The sequence below is a fragment of the Tachyglossus aculeatus genome, chromosome 1 (assembly GCF_015852505.1).
Source record: "Tachyglossus aculeatus isolate mTacAcu1 chromosome 1, mTacAcu1.pri, whole genome shotgun sequence".
Taxonomy (NCBI): Eukaryota; Metazoa; Chordata; class Mammalia; order Monotremata; family Tachyglossidae; genus Tachyglossus; species Tachyglossus aculeatus.
This window is the reverse complement of record NC_052066.1, coordinates 142,560,216-142,579,342: the sequence shown is the minus strand read 5'-3', so window position 1 is coordinate 142,579,342 and position 19,127 is coordinate 142,560,216. Positions and strand designations below refer to the sequence as shown.

General features: G+C 46.0%; 2 protein-coding genes across 3 annotated transcripts in view; one reads left to right on the top strand and one right to left on the bottom strand.

The window, feature by feature from the left end:
* Window positions 1–9,443, bottom strand: part of ZC3H8 (zinc finger CCCH-type containing 8) — a 43,856-nt gene extending 34,413 nt beyond the window's left edge. Inside the window, exon 1 of the mRNA XM_038752506.1 lies at window positions 9,345–9,443. Coding sequence (XP_038608434.1) covers window positions 9,345–9,397 — 53 coding nt within the window. The 5' untranslated portion in view covers window positions 9,398–9,443. The remainder of the gene's footprint in view (window positions 1–9,344) is intronic.
* An 8,574-nt stretch (window positions 9,444–18,017) lies between these two features.
* Window positions 18,018–19,127, top strand: part of ZC3H6 (zinc finger CCCH-type containing 6) — a 62,355-nt gene continuing 61,245 nt past the window's right edge. For both annotated transcript variants that reach the window (XM_038764085.1, XM_038763987.1), the window contains exon 1: window positions 18,018–18,725. In XM_038764085.1, coding sequence (XP_038620013.1) covers window positions 18,646–18,725 — 80 coding nt within the window. In that variant the 5' untranslated portion in view covers window positions 18,018–18,645. The remainder of the gene's footprint in view (window positions 18,726–19,127) is intronic.

Genomic DNA, 19,127 nt, shown 5'->3' with positions numbered 1-19,127 from the left:
AAATCCCAGCTCTGCCAATTGTCAGCTGTGTGACTTTGGGCCAGTCACTTCACTTCTCTGTGCCTCAATGACCTCATCTGTAAAATGGGGATGAAGACTGTGAGCCCCTATGGGACAACCTGATCACCCTGTAACCTCCCCAGCGCTTAGAACAGTGCTTTGCACATGGTAAGTGCTTTACAAATGCCATCATCATTATTATTATTACCAACCTTTAGGGTGGAAACAAGCAAATTGGGATGGACACAGTCCATGTCCCTTCCATGTGGTGCTCACGGTCTTAATCCCCATTTTACAGATGAGGTATTGGGGGCCCAGAGAAGTGAAGTGACTTGCCCAAGGTCACACAGCAGACAAGTGGCAGAGCTGGGATTATCCATCAATCGATTAATATTTTTTTTGAGCGCTTACTCTATGCTTCTTCTGATTCCCAGGCCCCTGCTCTATCCACTAGCTCACACTGCTTCTCTTTCTATGTGCCAGGCACTGTACTACTACTACTAATCATGTTGGTATTTGTTATGCGCTTACTATGTGCCAAGCAAGGCACTGGGGTAGATACAAGTTAATCTTGCAAGTAGATTTGACTTTCTCTGACAAGACTTGCCCCAATCTTGTCATCACCAGAAGAACTAAGGTTCAGGGAATAGCCTCCAACTACAAAGATTGGCAGTAGCATTTAGGCAATAAAATGAGTGTAAAAAGGAGAGCAGCCTCCTGCCAAAAACATGACAGGGGCAGGGAGGTTGGTCAAAGCCTGATAGATGATTTAATGCTAGAGGCAATTGCGGAAAATATTAAGATTTGATGATTGTAAAATTTGAAAAGACGTTTGTTTTCTTTCAATAAGATTGTGTGGTTATCGGAAGAAAGAACACCTGCGAAGAAAAAGGGCATAGTCCCCCAGCAATGAGAGATTTTTCTTCAGGTACAGAACAGAGGATGAACAATTGGCCTCCTCTGAACCGAGTGATTCTACTCAAAGCCTTCTTCTACACTAAAGATTTCATGAAGCATATTTAAATCATTTAACAAGAGGGAGGAACCCATGTTTAATCCCATTAGTCATGGAGCTCTAGCACGGGGATACGGAGAAGCAGCGTGGGCCTCGTGGAGAGAGCGTGGGCTTGGGAGTCATCATCATCATCATCATCAATCGTATTTATTGAGCGCTTACCATGTGCAGAGCACTGTACTAAGCGCTTGGGAAGTACAAATTGGCAACATATAGAGACAGTCCCTGCCCAACAGTGGGCTCACAGTCTAAAAGGGGGAGACAGAGAACAAAACCAAACATACTAACAAAATAAAATAAATAGAATAGATATGTACAAGTAAAATAAATAAATAAATAGAGTAATAAATATGTACAAACATATACACATATATACAGGTGCTGTGGGGAAGGGAACGAGGTAAGATGGGGGAGATGGAGAGGGGGACGAGGGGGAGAGGAAGGAAGGGGCTCTTTGAGAGTCCGTGGACTTAGGTTCTAATCCCAGCTCCGCCACTTGTCTGTTGTGTGACCTTGGGCCAGTCACTTAACTACTCTGTGCCTCAGTTATCTCATCTATAAAATGGAGATTAAGACTTTGGGCCCTATGTGGGACAGGGACTGTGTCCAACCTGATTATTTTGTACCTTCCTCAGCACTTAGTACAGTGTCTGGCATGTAGTAAGTACTTAAAAAGTACCATAAAAAAAAGAACACCTTGTAATTAAATTCATTCATTCATTCATTCAATCGTATTTATTGAGCGCTTACTGTGTGCAGAGCACTGTAAGCGCTTGGGAAGTACAAGTCATCTGTCATTTGATAATACTTTGATGACGGGCTGCTATATTTAATTGATCTTCTGATCACTGCCAAAAGTTTACAAATTTAAATAGATCATGCTCCCTTTTCATAAAGAGAAGCAAAGAGCCGAATAGTTCCTAACTGATGCTTCTAAAATGTTTTTAGCAAAACCAGTCTAATGCAAAGGAGCAGTAACTAAAGGACAGTGGGGAACTAAAGAGCAGCGAGTCAAAGACTCGGCAAATGTGCGACCTTTTAAAGAGGGTCACAAATCTGCGAGAAGATGAGGGGAAAACACAGAAATATACGTATAGGTATAGAGTGACCTATCTATACCTATGTGTATATTTATATGGTTATATATCACTCTCTATATAAATGTATAAACCCAGAAATTCAGAGACCAGAGAGCCTCAACTAGATAACCACACTGTCCGAAAGAAAAGTCAGACATTAAGACAGTGACAGAGAAGGATACATCCCGAGATATAGCGGGAGAAAAAAAACCAACAGACAGAGAAAGAGAGCAAAAGAGGCAGTTGGATGAAACATTCAGTCATTCATTCAATTGCATTTATTGAGTGCAGAGCAATGTACTAAGCGCTTGGGAAGTACAATTCAACAACAAATAGAGACAATCCCTGCCCATAATGGTCTCACAGTCTAAAAGTGGGGCGACAGACATCAAAAGAAGTAAAGCGGCCTCGGTAGCATCATTATAAATAAATAGAATTATAATATAATAGAATTATAATATACACATCACTAATAAAAATAAATAGAATTATAATTATAAATATGTACAGATGTACACAAGTGCTATGGGGCGGGGAGGAGGGAGGGAGTCAGGGTGATGGGGAGGGGAGGGGGAGCAGAGGAAAAGGGGGGCTTAGTCTGGGAAGGCCTCCTGGAGGAGGTGTGCTCTCAGAGACCCAACAGGGAGACAAAGAGTGAGAATCGGAGATAATGAGACACAGATATCAGGAGAGATATAGAAAGGGACAGAGACAGAGATAAAACCCAGAGGTAGAAACCATGTGAAAGGTTGACAGATGGAAGGAGACAGACATGGTTAGGGATGTATAGAGAGACAGACAGAGAAGGTTGAAAATGGCAGATAGTTTGAGAAAGAAGTCCCCTCCAAAAACAACAAAGATAATAACTGTGGTGGTATTTGTTAAGCGCTTACGATATGCCAAGCACTGTACTAAGCAGTGGGGTAGATACAAGATAATAAGGTCTCACATGGGGCTCACAGCCTACGTAGGAGGAAGAACATGTACTGAATCCCCATTTTGCAGATGAGGGAACTGAGGCGCAGGCCAGTGATGTGACTTACCCAAGGTCACACAGCGGGTAAGTAGTGGAGTTGGCATTAGAACCCAAGGTCCTCCGACCCCCAGGCCCGAGCTCTTTCCACTAGACCACACTGCTTCTCTAAACACACAGAAACAGAGGGGAAAAAAAGAAAAGAGGGAAAAACTATGATGGAGAAATACATCGAGGGCTGAGAATAAGATAGAAAGAAATAGTGATACAAAGGGACAGAAGCAGGGGTAGCCAGTGACAAGATATTGGCACAGGTAATCATCTAACAAATATCACGGTTATTATTTTCAAGACTGTAAGCTCCCTGTGGGCAGGGAGCATGTCTACCAACTCTGTTGTATTATACTCTCCCAAGTGCTTAGTGCGGGGCTCTGAACACAGTAAGACCTCAATAAATACTGTTGATTGATTGGCAGATGGAGAGACAGGCAGAAAGACCCAGAGACTCAAGACAACTGTGAGCCCGTTGTTGGGTAGGGACCGTCTCTATATGTTGCCAACTTGTACTTCCCAAGCGCTTAGTACAATGCTCTGCACACAGTAAGCGCTCAATAAATACGATTGAATGAATGAATGAATGAATAGTGGTAGAAGGTGGCAGAGAGGAAAATTAAAAATTTGCACGTTAATAGATGCAATAGATACTATTTATTAAATGAGAGCATATATAATTGCACTGTTAAGAACAATCCCAATTTAACTCTAAGGAACCGATGCCTGTGGAAAGCTTATTCACTTCATAAGTTATTACTATATTCTAGTTTAAAATGCTGATTACACTGTACAACGCTGGATTCCCAGCTCCGTGCATCTTCAGAACAGTGACGTTATTAAGCTCATTAATAATGGACCGGATCAAAGGTCAGAAAAAGCCGAATCTTTAAGAGTAAGGTGCATTCATTCAATCGTATTTATTGAGCGCTGACTGTATGCAGAGCACCGTACCAAGTCGGCAGCATACAGAGATGGTCCCTACCCAACAACGGGTTCACAGTCTAGAAGGGGGAGACAGACAATAAAACAAAACATGTGGACAGGTGTCGAGTCGTCAGAATAAATAGAAGTAGGGGAAGCAAAAAAATGCTGGGGCCTCTGGTCAAGGGGAGAAAAACCTTGGGTCTGGGGGCTCAGAACCAGGAGCCTGAGTGGAGAAAGTGATTCCTGTGCTAGTGGTTTGCATCAATCAATCAATGGTATTTATTGAGCACTTCCCCATCTTACCTCCTTCCCTTCCCCACAACACCTGTATATATGTATATATGTTTGTACATATTTATTACTAAATTTATTTATTTATTTTACTTGTACATATCTATTCTATTTATTTTATTTTGTTAGTATGTTTGGTTTTGTTCTGTCTCCCCCTTCTATTCATTCATTCATTCAATCGTATTTATTGAGCACTTACTGTGTGCACAGCACTGTACTAAGCGCTTGGGAAGTACAAGTCAGCAACATATAGAGACGGTCCCTACCCAACAACGGGCTCACAGTCTAGAAGGGGGAGACAGACAACAAAACATATAGAAAGGTCTCAAAATCGTCAGAACAAACAGAATTAAACGATCTGTGTCCAACCTGGTGAGCTTGTATCTACCCCAGTACATAGTACAGTATCCGGCACATAGCAGCGTGGCTTAGTGGAAAAGAGCCCAGACTTTGGAGTCAGAGGTCATGGGTTCAAATTCCGGCTCCGCCACTTGTCAGCTGTGTGACCCTGGGCAAGTCACCCAACTTCTCTGTGCCTCAGTTCCCTCATCTGCAAATGGGGATGAAGACTGCGAGCCCCCCGTGGGACAACCTGACCACCCTGTAACCTCCCCAGCGCCTAGAACAGTGCCTTGCACATAGCAAGTGCAAGGATTTAGACTGTGAGCCCACTGTTGGGTAGGGACTGTCTTTATATGTGGCCAATTTGTACTTCCCAAGCGCTTAGTACAGTGCTCTGCACACAGTAAGCGCTCAATAAATACAATTGATTGATTGATTGATTTTCTGTCCCCCCCTTCTAGACTGTGAGCCCACTGTTGGGCAGGGACCGTCTCTATATGTTGCCAACTTGTACTTCCCAAGTGCTTAGTACAGTGCTCTGCACACAGTAAGCGCTCAATAAATACGATTGATTGATTGATTGATTGACTTCCTGGTTGCAAAACTTGGGAGAGACATGTTTCCTACTCATAAAGCCATTCTCACTCTCTCATCCTTGCCAGTGGTCGTCCCGTTGGGCACCATTGGAACATAGGGAGCGAGGAGCGGGGTAGTAGTGTTGATTTCGTGCCTATCACAACCCCCCGCACACAGTAGGCGCTCAATCGACACTACTGAATGAATATCCGTTTTCATTTTGAAGCGGGAAGACCACAAAACCACAAAACTTTTGACCTATCAAATGAAGGGAGCTTACATGATAGCTCCTGGTTGGAGTTATTAATCTGGAGTGGGAAGCTATTGATCCTCACACTCTGATCAATCAATCACTGGTTTTTCATTCATTGTCGTATTTATTGAGCGCTTCCTGTGTGCAGAGCACTTGATCCCCACACTCTGATCAATCACTGGTATTTCATTCATTCATTCAATCATATTTATTGAGCACTTCCTGTGTGCAGAGCACTGTACTAAGCGCTTGGAAGTACAAGTTGGCAACGTATAGAGACGGTCCCTACCCAACAGCGGGCTCAAAGTCTAGAAGGGGGAGATTTATTAAGTGCTTACTATGTGCAAAGCACTGTTCTAAGCGCTGGGGACATTACAAGGTGATGAGGTTGTCCCGCGGGGGGCTCACAGTCTTCATCCCCATTTTACAGATAAGGGAACTGAGGCCCAGAGAAGTTAAGTGACTTGTCCAAAGTCACACAGCTGGGCTCACAGTCTAGAAGGGGGCTTATGGTATTTATGGAGCACTTACTGCACACAGAGCACTATACTAAGCGCTTGGGAGACTACAATGCAACAGAGTTGGTAGACCCTTTCTCTGCCGACCAAGAGCTTCCAGTCTAGAAGGAAAGAGAAATGAGAAGCAGTGTGGCCTAGTGGATAGAGCACGGGCCTGGGAGTCGGAAGGACCTGGGTTCTAATCCTGGCTCTGCTGCTCGTCTGCTGTTTGACCTTGGGCAAGTCACTTCACTGCTCTTTGCCTCAGGTACCTCATCTGCAAAATGGGGATTAAGACTGTGAGCCCCAAGTGGGATGTGGATGTGTCCAACCTTGTATTTTCTCCAGCACTTCGTACAGTGCCTGGGCACAGAGTAAGCGCTTAACAAATACTATTAAAAAAACCATGGAATGCTTCACAGATTTGCGTGTCACCCTTGCACAGCGTCCCTTACAGGCCCGACCCCAGAAGGAGGCTTAATGCTTAAGGCTTAAGGCTTCAGAAGCACCTTGAGAACCATGAGATGCACCGTGGCTCAGTGGAAAGAGCCCGGGCTTTGGAGTCAGAGGTCATGGGTTCAAATCCCGACTCTGCCACTTGTCAGCTGTGTGACTTTGGGCAAGTCACTTCACTGGGCCTCAGTTACCTCATCTGTCAAATGGGGATTAAGACTGTGAGCCCCCTGTGGGATGACCTGATCACCTTGTCAATCAATCAATCAATCAATCGTATTTATTGAGCGCTTACTGTGTGCAGAGCACTGTACTAAGCGCTTGGGAAGTACAAGTCGGCAACATATAGAGACAGTCCCTACCCAACAGTGGGCTCACAGTCTAAAAGGGGGAGACAGAGAACAAAACCAAACATACTAACAAAAATAAAATCAAATTGTCACCACCCTAGCGCTTAGAACAGTGCTTTGCACATAGTAAGCGCTTAATAAATGCCATCATCATCATCATCATTATTATTATTATTATTATTAATACTGACAAATGGCCCAGATGGATTGCACAGACTGCCTTGCATAATACATAGGATAATAAGGTTAAAGTACAGTGTGGGAAGCAGCGTGACTTAGTCGAAAGAGGGAGGTCATGGGAGTCAGAGGACCTGGGTTCTGAGCCCGCCGTTGGGTAGGGACCTTCTCTATATGTTGCAAACTTGTACTTCCCAAGCGTTTAGTACAGTGCTCTGCCACAGTAAGCGCTCAATAAATACGGTTGAATGAATGAATAATTCCACCTCCATCACTTCCCTGCTGTGTGACCCTGGGCAAGTCACTTCGCTTCTCTGGGCCTCAATTCCATCATCTGCAAAATGGGGGTTCAATATCTGTTCTCTCTCCTACTGTGTACCCCATCTTGGATCTGATTATCTACCCCGTGCTTAGTATAGTACTTGGCACATAGTAAGGGGTTGACAGAGGAAGCAGCATGGCCTAATGGATAGAGCACGGGCCTGGGAATCAGAAGGTCATGGGTTCTAATCCCGCCCTGCCACTTGTCTTCTGTGTGACCTTGGGCACTTTTCTGGGCCTCAGTTCCCTCATCTGTAAAATGCAGATTGAGACTGTGAGCCCCGCACGGGACAGGGACTGTGTCCAACTCGATTTGCTCGTATCCACTCCAGCGTTCAGTACAGTACGTGGCACATAGTAAGCGCTTAACAAATAGCATAATTATCAGTAGTAGTAGTACAGAACCAGAAAGTTAAAAATTCAGCAAAAAGCTTCATGAGGTAATGTCTGCTTCAGACGAGTAAACGTACAGGATTCTGCCAAAAATCTCTCTTGTCTCGTCTGTTTCCACACTGTACAATTGGTCATTTTTTCTCCTGGTGACCCATACTCTTGAAGCTAAAATCTGTCCATGTTAACCTGCCGGCACAGTACCACAATAATTTGTAACGTAAACGTGTTGATCTGGTTTTCGTTAGTGCTACTACAACGAACAGATTTAGGTTGTAGTGATGTGTAAAAAGTTTTTTTTTTCTTTTAGTTAAACTTCACCAAGAACATGTGTGAGGAAATCTTTTAGAAAAAACATTCCGATAAAGCGGCCTGATAAAGGTTGTTACAGATGAAAAAAAAAACCCGCTTAGACTCCATTTTAAGGAAATACGGCTGCTCTGTCAGTTTGTGGGCTCAAAACAAGCCATAGTAGACTCAAGATTGTTTTACATCGGTATAAATGCTGGCAAAGGGTGAGTCCTGTCAATGAACACTTAAAAAACAAACACAAAACAAACAGGGATTTTTCCCATTTCATTTTATGCTCATTTTGAGGCTTCTTCTGCATTTTAATCAATCAGTGGTATTTATTTAGTGCTTGCTATAATAATGATGGCATTTGTTAAGCGCTTACTATGTGCGAAGCGCTGGGGGGGATACAAGGTGATCAGGTTGTCCCACGTGGGACTCACAGTCTTAATCCCCATTTTACAGATGAGGGAACTGAGGCTCAGAGAAGTAAAGTGACTTGCCCAAGGTCACATAGCAGACATGTGGCGGAGGCGGGATTAGAACCCATGACCTCTGACTTCCAAGCCCGGGCTCTTTCCACTGAGCCATGCTGCTTACTAGGTGCAGCAATTCATTGAATTCTATTTATTTTATTTTGTTAGTATGTTTGGTTTTGTTCTCCGTCTCCCCCTTTTAGACTGTGAGCCCACTGTTGGGTAGGGACTGTCTCTATATGTTGCCAACTTGTACTTCCCAAGCGCTTAGTACAGTGCTCTGCACACAGTAAGCGCTCAATAAATACGATTGATTGATGGATTGATTGAATTAATGTATGTATTTATTACTCTATTTATTCATTTTACTTGTACATATTTATTCTATTTATTTTAGTATGTTAATATGTTTTGTTTTGTTATCCGTCTCCCCCTTCTAGACTGTGAGCCCGCTGTTGGGTAGGGACTGCCTCTCTATGCTGCCAACTTGTACTTCCCCAGTGCTTAGTACAGTGCTCTGCACACAGTAAGCGCTCAATAAATATGATTGAATGAATGAATGAGTGCAGAGCACAGTACTAAGTGCTTGGGAGAGACAATTCCACAATGAGTTTACAGAGCACTGTACTAAGCGCTTAGTACAGTGCTCTGCACACAGTAAGCGCTCAATAAATACGATTGATTGATTGATTGATTTACCATCTACACACATTAATATAAAGAAGTAATTCATTCTTATTAAAGTATATTAATAAATAAATCTAATTTAATCAAGCGTATTAAAGTATATAATTTAAATGTATAAAGATATGTACATAAGTACTGTGGGGTAAGCTTTTAGCTTTAGGCTCACCATTAATCCTTGGTTGGAGATCGTATTACCTTAGCCATGGAGACGTTTTGGTTCCTGGATCATATCCATCACTAGAATTCATAAAGATTCCAGGCAACACGAACGTAGGAAGTGTTTGGTATTTACTTGCTACACTTTTCAGAGCCGTGTCCACTTCAACTGCCTCTGGGTGTGTTTAACAGCACATTAAAAAAAGATCAACAAAAGAAACAAGTTAATTATTATTGACAATCAATGAAAGGCCAAAGGAGCAGTGCTTCGGGGCTCGAGAATGTACTAAGGATTCGAGGAAATTTAATACAGAATTGTAGTCGAATTCAGAGGCCCGGCAGTGGAAAATCTGGCATATCCTTCAGGTTTCTTTCTTCCAAACCGCTGTGTCTTCTGCTTTGGAACAGTACACGTTAATTGTTATTGACAATCAATAAAAAGGCCAAAGGAGCAGTGCTTCGGGGCTAGAGAATGTACTAAGGATTCGAGGAAATTTAATACAGAATTGTACTCAAATTCAGAGGCCCGGCAGTGGAAAATCTGGCATATCCTTCAGGTTTCTTTCTGCCAAACTATTGCGTCTTCTGCTTTGGAACCGTACACCCTATTGGAACACCATTTTGTTTCCCAACATCTAGGGTTTTTCAATCCCCATATATTTTAATGATTTTTGTTAAGCATTTACTATGTGCCAGGCACTGTACTAAATGTTGGGGTAGATACAAGCTAATCCACAGTCCATTTTCCACGCGGGGCTCCCAGTTTTAATCCCCATTTCATTCATTCAATCGTATTTATTGAGCGCTTACTGTGTGCAGAGCACTGTACTAAGCGCTTGGGAAGTACAAGTTGGCAACATATAGAGACGGTCCGTACCCAACAGTGGGCTCACAGTCTAGAAGACAGAGAACTGAGGCACAGATAAATTACGTGACTCACCCAAGGTCACACAAGCAGACAAGTGGCAGAGCAGGATTGGAATCAATCAATCAATCAATCGTATTTATTGAGCGCTTACTGTGTGCAGAGCACTGTACTAAACGCTTGGGAAGTACAAGTCAGCTCTTCTAACTCCCACGCCCATGCTCTTTCCACTAGCCTTCAGCGCTTAGAACAGTGCACATAGCGCTTCACAAATACCAAAATTATTATTATTATTGCTGCTCCTCAATCGGTTGCCATATCCTGTCTATTTTCCCCTACATTTAAAGGACCCACCCTTACTCTCCATCCAAATGATCACCCTACTAGACTGGACTGTAAATTCCTTGGGGGCTGGAATCAAATCAACTAGTTCTATTTTATTTCCCCAGGCACTTCGATCACGATAATAATTGTTTTTGTTAAGCGCTTACTATGTCAAGCGCTGTTCTAAGTGCTGAGGTCGAAGCTAATCAGGTTGACCCCACTCCCTGTCCCACACGGGGTTCAACAGTCATCATCATCATCAATCGTATTTATTGAGTGCTTACTGTGTGCAGAGCACTGTACTAAGCGCTTGGGAAGTACAAATTGGCAACATATAGAGACAGTCCCTACCCAACAGTGGGCTCACAGACTAAAAGGGGGAGACAGAGAACAAAACCAAACATACTAACAAAATAAGTAGAATAGATATGTACAAGTAAAATAAATAGAGTAATAAATATGTACAAACATATATACATATATACAGGTGCTGTGGGGAAGGGAAGGAGTCAATCCCCATTTTACAGAACTGGGGCACAGAGAAATTAATTGGTTTGTCCAAGGCCACACATGGGGCACAGAGAAATTAATTGATTTGTCCAAGGCCACACATGGGGCACAGAGAAATTAATTGATTTGTCCAAGGCCACACAGCAGCCAAGTGGTGGAGCAAGAACTAGAACCTAGGTCCTTCTGACTCCCAGCCCGTGCTCTATGCACTAATGATGGCACTTGATAAGCGCTTACTATGTGCAAAGCACTGTTCTAAGCGCTGGGGAGGGGGGGCTACAAGGTGATCAGGTTGTCCCACGTGGGGCTCACAGTCTTCATCCCCATTTTACAGATGAGGTAACTGAGGCTCAGAGCAGTTAAGTGACTTGCCCAAGGTCACACGACATGTGGGGGAGACGGGATTAGAACCCATGACCTCTGACTCCCAAGCCCGTGCTCTTTCCACTGAGCCACGCTGCCTCTCCATGCGACTTCGTATTTATTGAGCACTTACTGTGTGCAGAGCACTATACTAAGCGCTTACATTCTACCCTCCCAAGCACTTAGTACAGTGCCCTGCACTCGGTAAGCGTTCAATAAATACAACTACCAGGGTTGGTAGGCAAGTTCCCAGCCCACAAGTAGACATTCAGTAAGTACTAGGGGAGTACTAGGGGAAGTACTAGGGGAAGTTCAGTAAGTACTAGGGGAAGCAGAGTGGCTCACCGGAAAGAGCCCGGGCTTTGGAGTCAGAGGTCATGGGTTCAAATCCCAGCTCTGCCAACTGTCAGCTGTGTGACTTTGGGCAAGTCACTTCACTTCTCTGGGCCTCAGTTACCTCATCTGTAAAATGGAGATTAAGACTGTGAGCCCTCCATGGGACAACCTGATCACCTTGTAACCCCCCCCCCCCAGCGCTTAGAACAGTGCTTTGCACATAGTAAGCGCTTAATAAATGCCATCATTATTACTAGCAGTAGCATGGCGGAGTGGATAGAGCAGTCCTGGGAGTCAGCAGGTCATTAGTACAGTGCTCTGCACACAGTAAGCGCTCAATACATACGATTAAATGAATGAATGCTTCTCAAATAAGTGCGAAAGATTCACGATCCGGTGAATGAATGAATCCCAGCTCTGCCACTTGTCTGCTGTTTGACCTTGGGTAAGTCATCTCACTTCCTTTGTGCCTCAGTTACCTCATCTGTAAAATACAGGTTGAGCCTGAGCCCCACATGGGATGGGGACTGTATCCAACCCGATTTGCTTGTATCTACCCCAGTGCTTAGTACAGTGCCTGGCAGATAGTAAGCACTTAACAAATACGATATTATTATCTACCCCAGTGCTTAGTACAGTGCCTGGCACACAGTAAGCACTTAAATTTATTGCTCTATTTACTTTACTTCTACATATTTACTATTCATACGATATTATTATCTACCCCAGTGCTTAGTACAGTGCCTGGCACACAGTAAGCACTTAAATTTATTACTCTATTTATTTTACTTCTACATATTTACTATTCTATTTGTTTTGTTAATAGTGTGCATATAGCGTTAATTCTATTTGTTCTGACGATTTTGACACCTGTCTACATGTTTTGTCCTCTGTCTCCCCCTTCTAGAGTGTAAGCCCGTTGTTGGGTAGGGACCATCTCTATACGTTGCCAACTTGTACTTCCCAAGTGCTTAGTACAGTGCTCTGCACACAGTAAGCGCTCAATAAATAAGATTGAATGAATGAACAAATACAATATTATTATTATCTACCCCAGTGCTTAGTACAGTGCCTGGCACACAGTAAGCACTTAAATTTATTGCTCTATTTACTTTACTTCTACATATTTACTATTCATACGATATTATTATCTACCCCAGTGCTTAGTACAGTGCCTGGCACACAGTAAGCACTTAAATTTATTACTCTATTTATTTTACTTCTACATATTTACTATTCTATTTGTTTTGTTAATAGTGTGCATATAGCGTTAATTCTATTTGTTCTGACGATTTTGACACCTGTCTACATGTTTTGTCCTCTGTCTCCCCCCTTCTAGAGTGTAAGCCCGTTGTTGGGTAGGGACCATCTCTATACGTTGCCAACTTGTACTTCCCAAGTGCTTAGTACAGTGCTCTGCACACAGTAAGCGCTCAATAAATAAGATTGAATGAATGAACAAATACAATATTATTATTATCTACCCCAGTGCTCAGTACAGTGTCTGGCACATAATAATAATAATAATAATAATAATAATGTTGGCATTTGTTAAGCACTTACTATGTGCAAAGCACTGTTCTAAGCGCTGGGGGGATACAAAGTGATCAGGTTGTCCCACGTGGGGCTCACAGCCTTAATCCCCATTTTACAGATGAGGTCACTGAGGCTCAGAGAAGTTAAGCGACTTGCCCAAGATCACACAGCAGACATGTGGTGGAGCCGGGATTCGAACCCCTGACCTCTGACTCCAAAGCCCGGGCTCTTTCCACTGAGCCACGCTGCTTCTCTGATAGTATGTGCTTAACAAATATGATATTATTATCCACCCCAGCGCTTAGTACAGTGGCTGGCATACAGTAAGTACTTAAATGCAATATTATTAATTATAATCTACCCCTGCGCTAAGTACAGTGCCTGGCACATAGCAAGAGCCTGACAAACACAATATTATTAATTACTATCTACTCCAGCACTGAGTGCAGTACCTGACACAGAAAGAGGTTAACAAATATGATATTATTATTACCTACCCCAGCGTTGAGTACAGTGCCTGGCACCCAGTAAGGACTTAAAAAATACCATCATTATTAATAGTAGTACTATGGATGGATTAGGCCAATGTAGCCATTTCGGTTACAAGCTATCAGTTGAGGGCTTAATACAGCGCTGCACACACAGTAGAGGCTTAATAAACACAACCGAATGGATCAATCAATCATATTTATTGAGCGCTTACAATGTGCAGAGCTGTACTAAGTGCTTGGGAAGTACAAGCTGGCAACATATAGAGACAGTCCCTACCCAACAGTGGGCTCACAGTCTAGAAATGGATGAGAATCAATCCCTCTCAGAGAAGCAGCGTGGCTCAGTGGAAAGAGCCCGGGCTTGGGAGTCAGAGGTCATGGGTTCTAATAATAATTTTGCCCATTGTTGGGCAGGGACCGCCTCTATATGTTGCTGACTTGTACTTCCCAAGCGCTTAGTACAGTGCTCTGCACACAGTAAGTGCTCAATAAATACAATTGAATGAATGAATGGTATTTATTGAGCGCTTACTATGTGCAAAGCACTGTACTAAGCGCTGGGGGAGACACAAGGTAATCAGGTTATCCCACGTGGGGCTCACTGTCTTCATCCCCATTTTCCAGATGAGGTAACCGAGGTACAGAGAAGTGACTTGCCCAGAGTCACACAGCCGATAAATGGCAGAGCTGGGATTAGAACCCAGGGCCTCTGACTCCCAAGCTCGGGCTCTTTCCACTGAGCCACTCTGCTTCTGCTTGTCAGCTGCATGACTTTGGTCAAGTCACGTTACTTCTTGGGAGTCAGAGGTCATGAGTTCTAATCCCCGCTCCGCCACAAGTCTGCTGTGTGACCTTGGGCAAATCACTTAAGTTTTCTGAGCCTCAGTGACCTCATGCATGACTTTGGGCAAGTCACTTCACTTCTTGGGAGTCAGAGGTCATGAGTTCTAATCCCCGCTCCGCCACAAGTCTGCTGTGTGACCTTGGGCAAATCACTTAAGTTTTCTGAGCCTCAGTGACCTCATCTTTAAAATGGGTATACAGACTGTGAGCCCCATGTGGGACAATCTGATCACCTTGTATCCCCCCCAGCACTTAGTGCTTCGCACATAGTAAGCACTAACAAATGCCATTATTAATATTATTACTTCTCTGGGCCTCAGTTACTTCAGCTGCAAAATGGGGATGAAGACTGTGAGCCCCACATGGGACTACCTGATCACCTTGTAACTACCCCAGACAGTGCTTTGCACATAATCATTGCTTAACAAATAGCGTGATTTAGTGGAAAGAGCCCGGGCTTTGGAGCCAGAGGTCATGAGTTCAAACCCCTGCTTCGCCACTTGTCAGCTGTGTGACTTTGGGCAAGTCACTTCACTTCTCTGAGCCTCAGTGACCTCATCTGTAAAATGGGGGTGAAGACTGTGAGCCCCCCATGGGTCAACCTGATCACCTTGTAACCTCCCCAGCACTTAGGACAGTGCTTTGCACATAGTAAGCACTTAACAAACGCCATCATTATTATTATCATTACTTCTCTGGGCCTCAGTTCCCTCAGCTGCAAAATGGGGATGAAGACTGTGATCCCCCCGTGGGACAGCCTGATCACCTTGTAACCTCCCCAGCGCTTAGAACAGTGTTTTGCACATAGTAAGCGCTTAACAAATGCCATCATTATTATCGCTATCACTTCTCTGGGCCTCAGTTACCTCATCTGTAAAATGGGGCTTAAGACTGTGAGTCCCCCCCCGTGGGACAGCCTGATCACCTTGTAACCTCCCCAGCGCTTAGAACAGTGTTTCGCACATAGTAAGCACTTAACAAAGACCATCATTATTATTGCTATCACTTCTCTGGGCCTCAGTTCCCTCAGCTGCAAAATGGGGATGAAGACTGTGAGCCCCCCGGGGGACAGCCTGATCACCTTGTAAATTCCCCAGCGCTTAGAACAGTGATTTGCACATAGTAAGTGCTTAACAAATGCCATCATTATTATTACCATTACTTCTCTGGGCCTCAGTTCCCTCAGCTGCAAGTAAGCACTTAACAAATGCCATCATCATTATTATTATTATTACTTCTCTGGGCCTCAGTTCCCTCAGCTGCAAAATGGGGATGAAGACTGTGAGCCCCCCCGGGGGACAGCCTGATCACCTTGTAACCTCCCCAGCGCTTACAACAGTGTTTCGCACATAGTAAGCGCTTAGCAAAGGCCATCATTATTACTGCTATCACTTCTCTGGGCCTCAGTCCCCTCAGCTGCTAAATGGGGATGAAGACTGTGAGCCCCCCCGTGGGACAGCCTCATCACCTTGTAACCTCCCCAGCGCTTAGAACAGTGTTTCGCACATAGTAAGCACTTAACAAAGGCCATCATTATTATTGCTATCACTTCTCTGGGCCTCAGTTCCCTCAGCTGCAAAATGGGGATGAATACTGTGAGCCCCCCGCTGAGACAGCCTGATCACCTTGTAACCTCCCCAGCGCTTAGAACAGCGTTTCGCACATAGTAAGCGCTTAACAAATGCCATCATTATTATTACCATTACTTCTCTGGGCCTCAGTTCCCTCAGCTGCAAGTAAGTACTTAACAAATACCATCATTATTATTATTATTATTACTTCTCTGGGCCCCAGATCCCTCAGCAGCAAAATAGGGGTGAAGACTGTGAGCCCCCGGTGGGACAACCTGATCACCTTGTAACCTCCCAGCGCTTAGAACAGTGTTTCGCACATAGTAAGCGCTTAGCAAAGGCCATCATTATTACTGCTATCACTTCTCTGGGCCTCAGTCCCCTCAGCTGCTAAATGGGGATGAAGACTGTGAGCCCCCCGTGGGACAGCCTGATCACCTTGTAACCTCCCCAGCGCTTAGAACAGTGTTTCGCACATAGTAAGCGCTTAACAAATGCCATCATTATTATTGCTATTACTTCTCTGGGCCTCAGTTCCCTCAGCTGCAAGTAAGCACTTAACAAATACCATCATTATTATTATTATTATTACTTCTCTGGGCCCCAGTTCCCTCAGCTGCAAAATGGGGATGAAGACTGTGAGCCCCCCAGGGGGACAGCCTGATCACCTTGTAACCTCCCCAGCGCTTACAACAGTGTTTCGCACATAGTAAGTGCTTAACAAAGGCCATCACTATTACTGCTATCACTTCTCTGGGCCTCAGTTCCCTCAGCTGCAAAATGGGGATGAAGACTGTGAGCCCCCCGGGGGACAGCCTGATCACCTTGTAACCTCCCCAGCGCTTAGGACAGTGTTTCGCACATAGTAAGCACTTAACAAATGCCATCATTATTATTACCATTACTTCTCTGGACCTCAGTTCCCTCAGCTGCAAGTAAGCACTTAACAAATGCCATCATTATTATTACTTCTCTGGGCCTCAGTTCCCTCAGCTGCAAAATGGGGATGAAGACCGTGAGCCCCCCGTGGGACAGCCTGATCACCTTGTAACCTCCCCAGCGCTTAGCACAGTGTTTCGCACACAGTAAGCGCTTAACAAATGCCATCATTATTATTACCATTACTTCTCTGGGCCTCAGTTCCCTCAGCTGCAAAATGGGGATGAAGACCGTGAGCCCCCCCGTGGGACAGCCTGATCACCTTGTAACCTCCCCATTGCTTAGAACAGTGATTTGCACATAGTAAGCACTTAATAAATGCCATTATTATTATTATTATTAACACTTGAGCGTGGAGGGCTTCGGGTCCGCCCCCCGAGGCCAAGCCAGCGCCTCGGGGCCCGCTGGGAAAACGCTCCCGCGCCTGCCCAGAAGGGACGGGCCCCGGGGAAGGCAGAAAGACGGGAAAAACGGCACCGCGGGGAAGTCCCCGAAACGGCCCTCGACTTAAAGTTGGCCTGAGGGGCGGGCGGCGGGGCCGCCATGACACTCCCGCCCCCCTCCTCCGCCCTGACGGCCTCGAAAGGCGGCCATTACGGCTGAGGGGGGAAAGGACAGGCCGCGCGCCCCCCCCTTCTTCCCCCTCGTGGGGGCGGCGAGCACGTGACGCGCGCGCGCGCGCGTTCGTCGGCGGGGAGGTATCCCTCCGCCGCCGAGCGCGTCGACGGGGGAGGCCCCGCCCCCTTTTCCGGATCGACACCCGCTCTCATCCAATGGGGGCGCGCCATTCGGGAGGCCCCGCCCCCTCTCCGGGGGCCTCCCCCCTCCCCCTCGCGCGCGCGCGCGCGCGCACGCGGAGGGATCCTTATTTTCCCTCCCTCCCTCCCCCCCCCCCCCTTCGCGCTCGGTCTTTGGCCGCGCCGTCGCCATTTTGTGAAGCCGCCTTGTGAGGGGGGCGCCGCCATGTTGGCGGGAAGAACTCAGCGCCACGGCCACTGCCCCAACCCCCGTGTTCCTCACCGCCATCTGCCCGTTTCCAAGCCTCGACCACCACCATCACCGGCGGCGGCGGACAGAGCCTAACGAGCAGCGCCGGGGGGGGGGGTGTCCTGGGGAAGGGGGTGCAGTTAGAGCCCCCCCCCCCCGCCACCCCCTCCTTCTCTGTCTCCCTCTGCCCGGGCTTGTTAATAGACTGGAAAAAGTCTCTGTGTCTCTCTGTGTCGCTCACTAAGTAACCGTGAGTTTTTACCACCAATCCATCACCGCTCACCACCCAGTCCCCGGCGGCGGGCGAGAGGCAGGTGGTGGTCAGCGAGGCCCAAGTGTGTTGTGTCTCCTCCTCCTCCCTCCTGGTCCTCGGTCCTGTCAGGCCCCGCGGCTCCAGCACAGCATCAGCAGCATCAGCAACAGCAGCAGCAGCAGCAGCAGGGCCGGGGGCGCGCTAAGGGTTCTGGTCCGGTGGCCCAAAAAGGACCATCCTTTTTCCTCCTCCTCCTCCTCCTCCTCCTGCTGCTGCTCATCCCTCCTCCACCACCTCCACCATCACCACCACCACCACCACCATGGCCTTTGAGAGCCTTTTCTCCAAAGCCCCCCACCCCGTCCTTGACCAAAACATGACAGACTCTGAACATGCAGAAAGGTCGAGTAACCCTAATTCTCTATTTCTTTCTCTTCTCTCTCTCCTCTTTCCTCTCTCTGACGGATGGTAATAATGATGTGTCTGTGATCAGTAATAATCATGGTCCTCATCCTCGTTGGGGGGGGGGCGGGAGTGTTTTTGACATTTTTTTTGGGGGGGTGGGGGGAGTCATCCCCTTCATCCTCTGGGGTTGGGGGGGCGCCCCCCTTCATCTTACGGGGTCGAGGGAAATGATGGGGGGACGACCATCCCCTTCATTCTCTGGGGTTGGGGAAATGATGGGGGGGGGCGTCCCCTTCATCCACAGGGGTCGAGGGAAATGATGAGGGACGGCTATCCCCTTCATCCTCTAAGGTTGGAGGCTTGAAGTGGGGGGGCGACCATCCCCTTCATCCTCTAAGG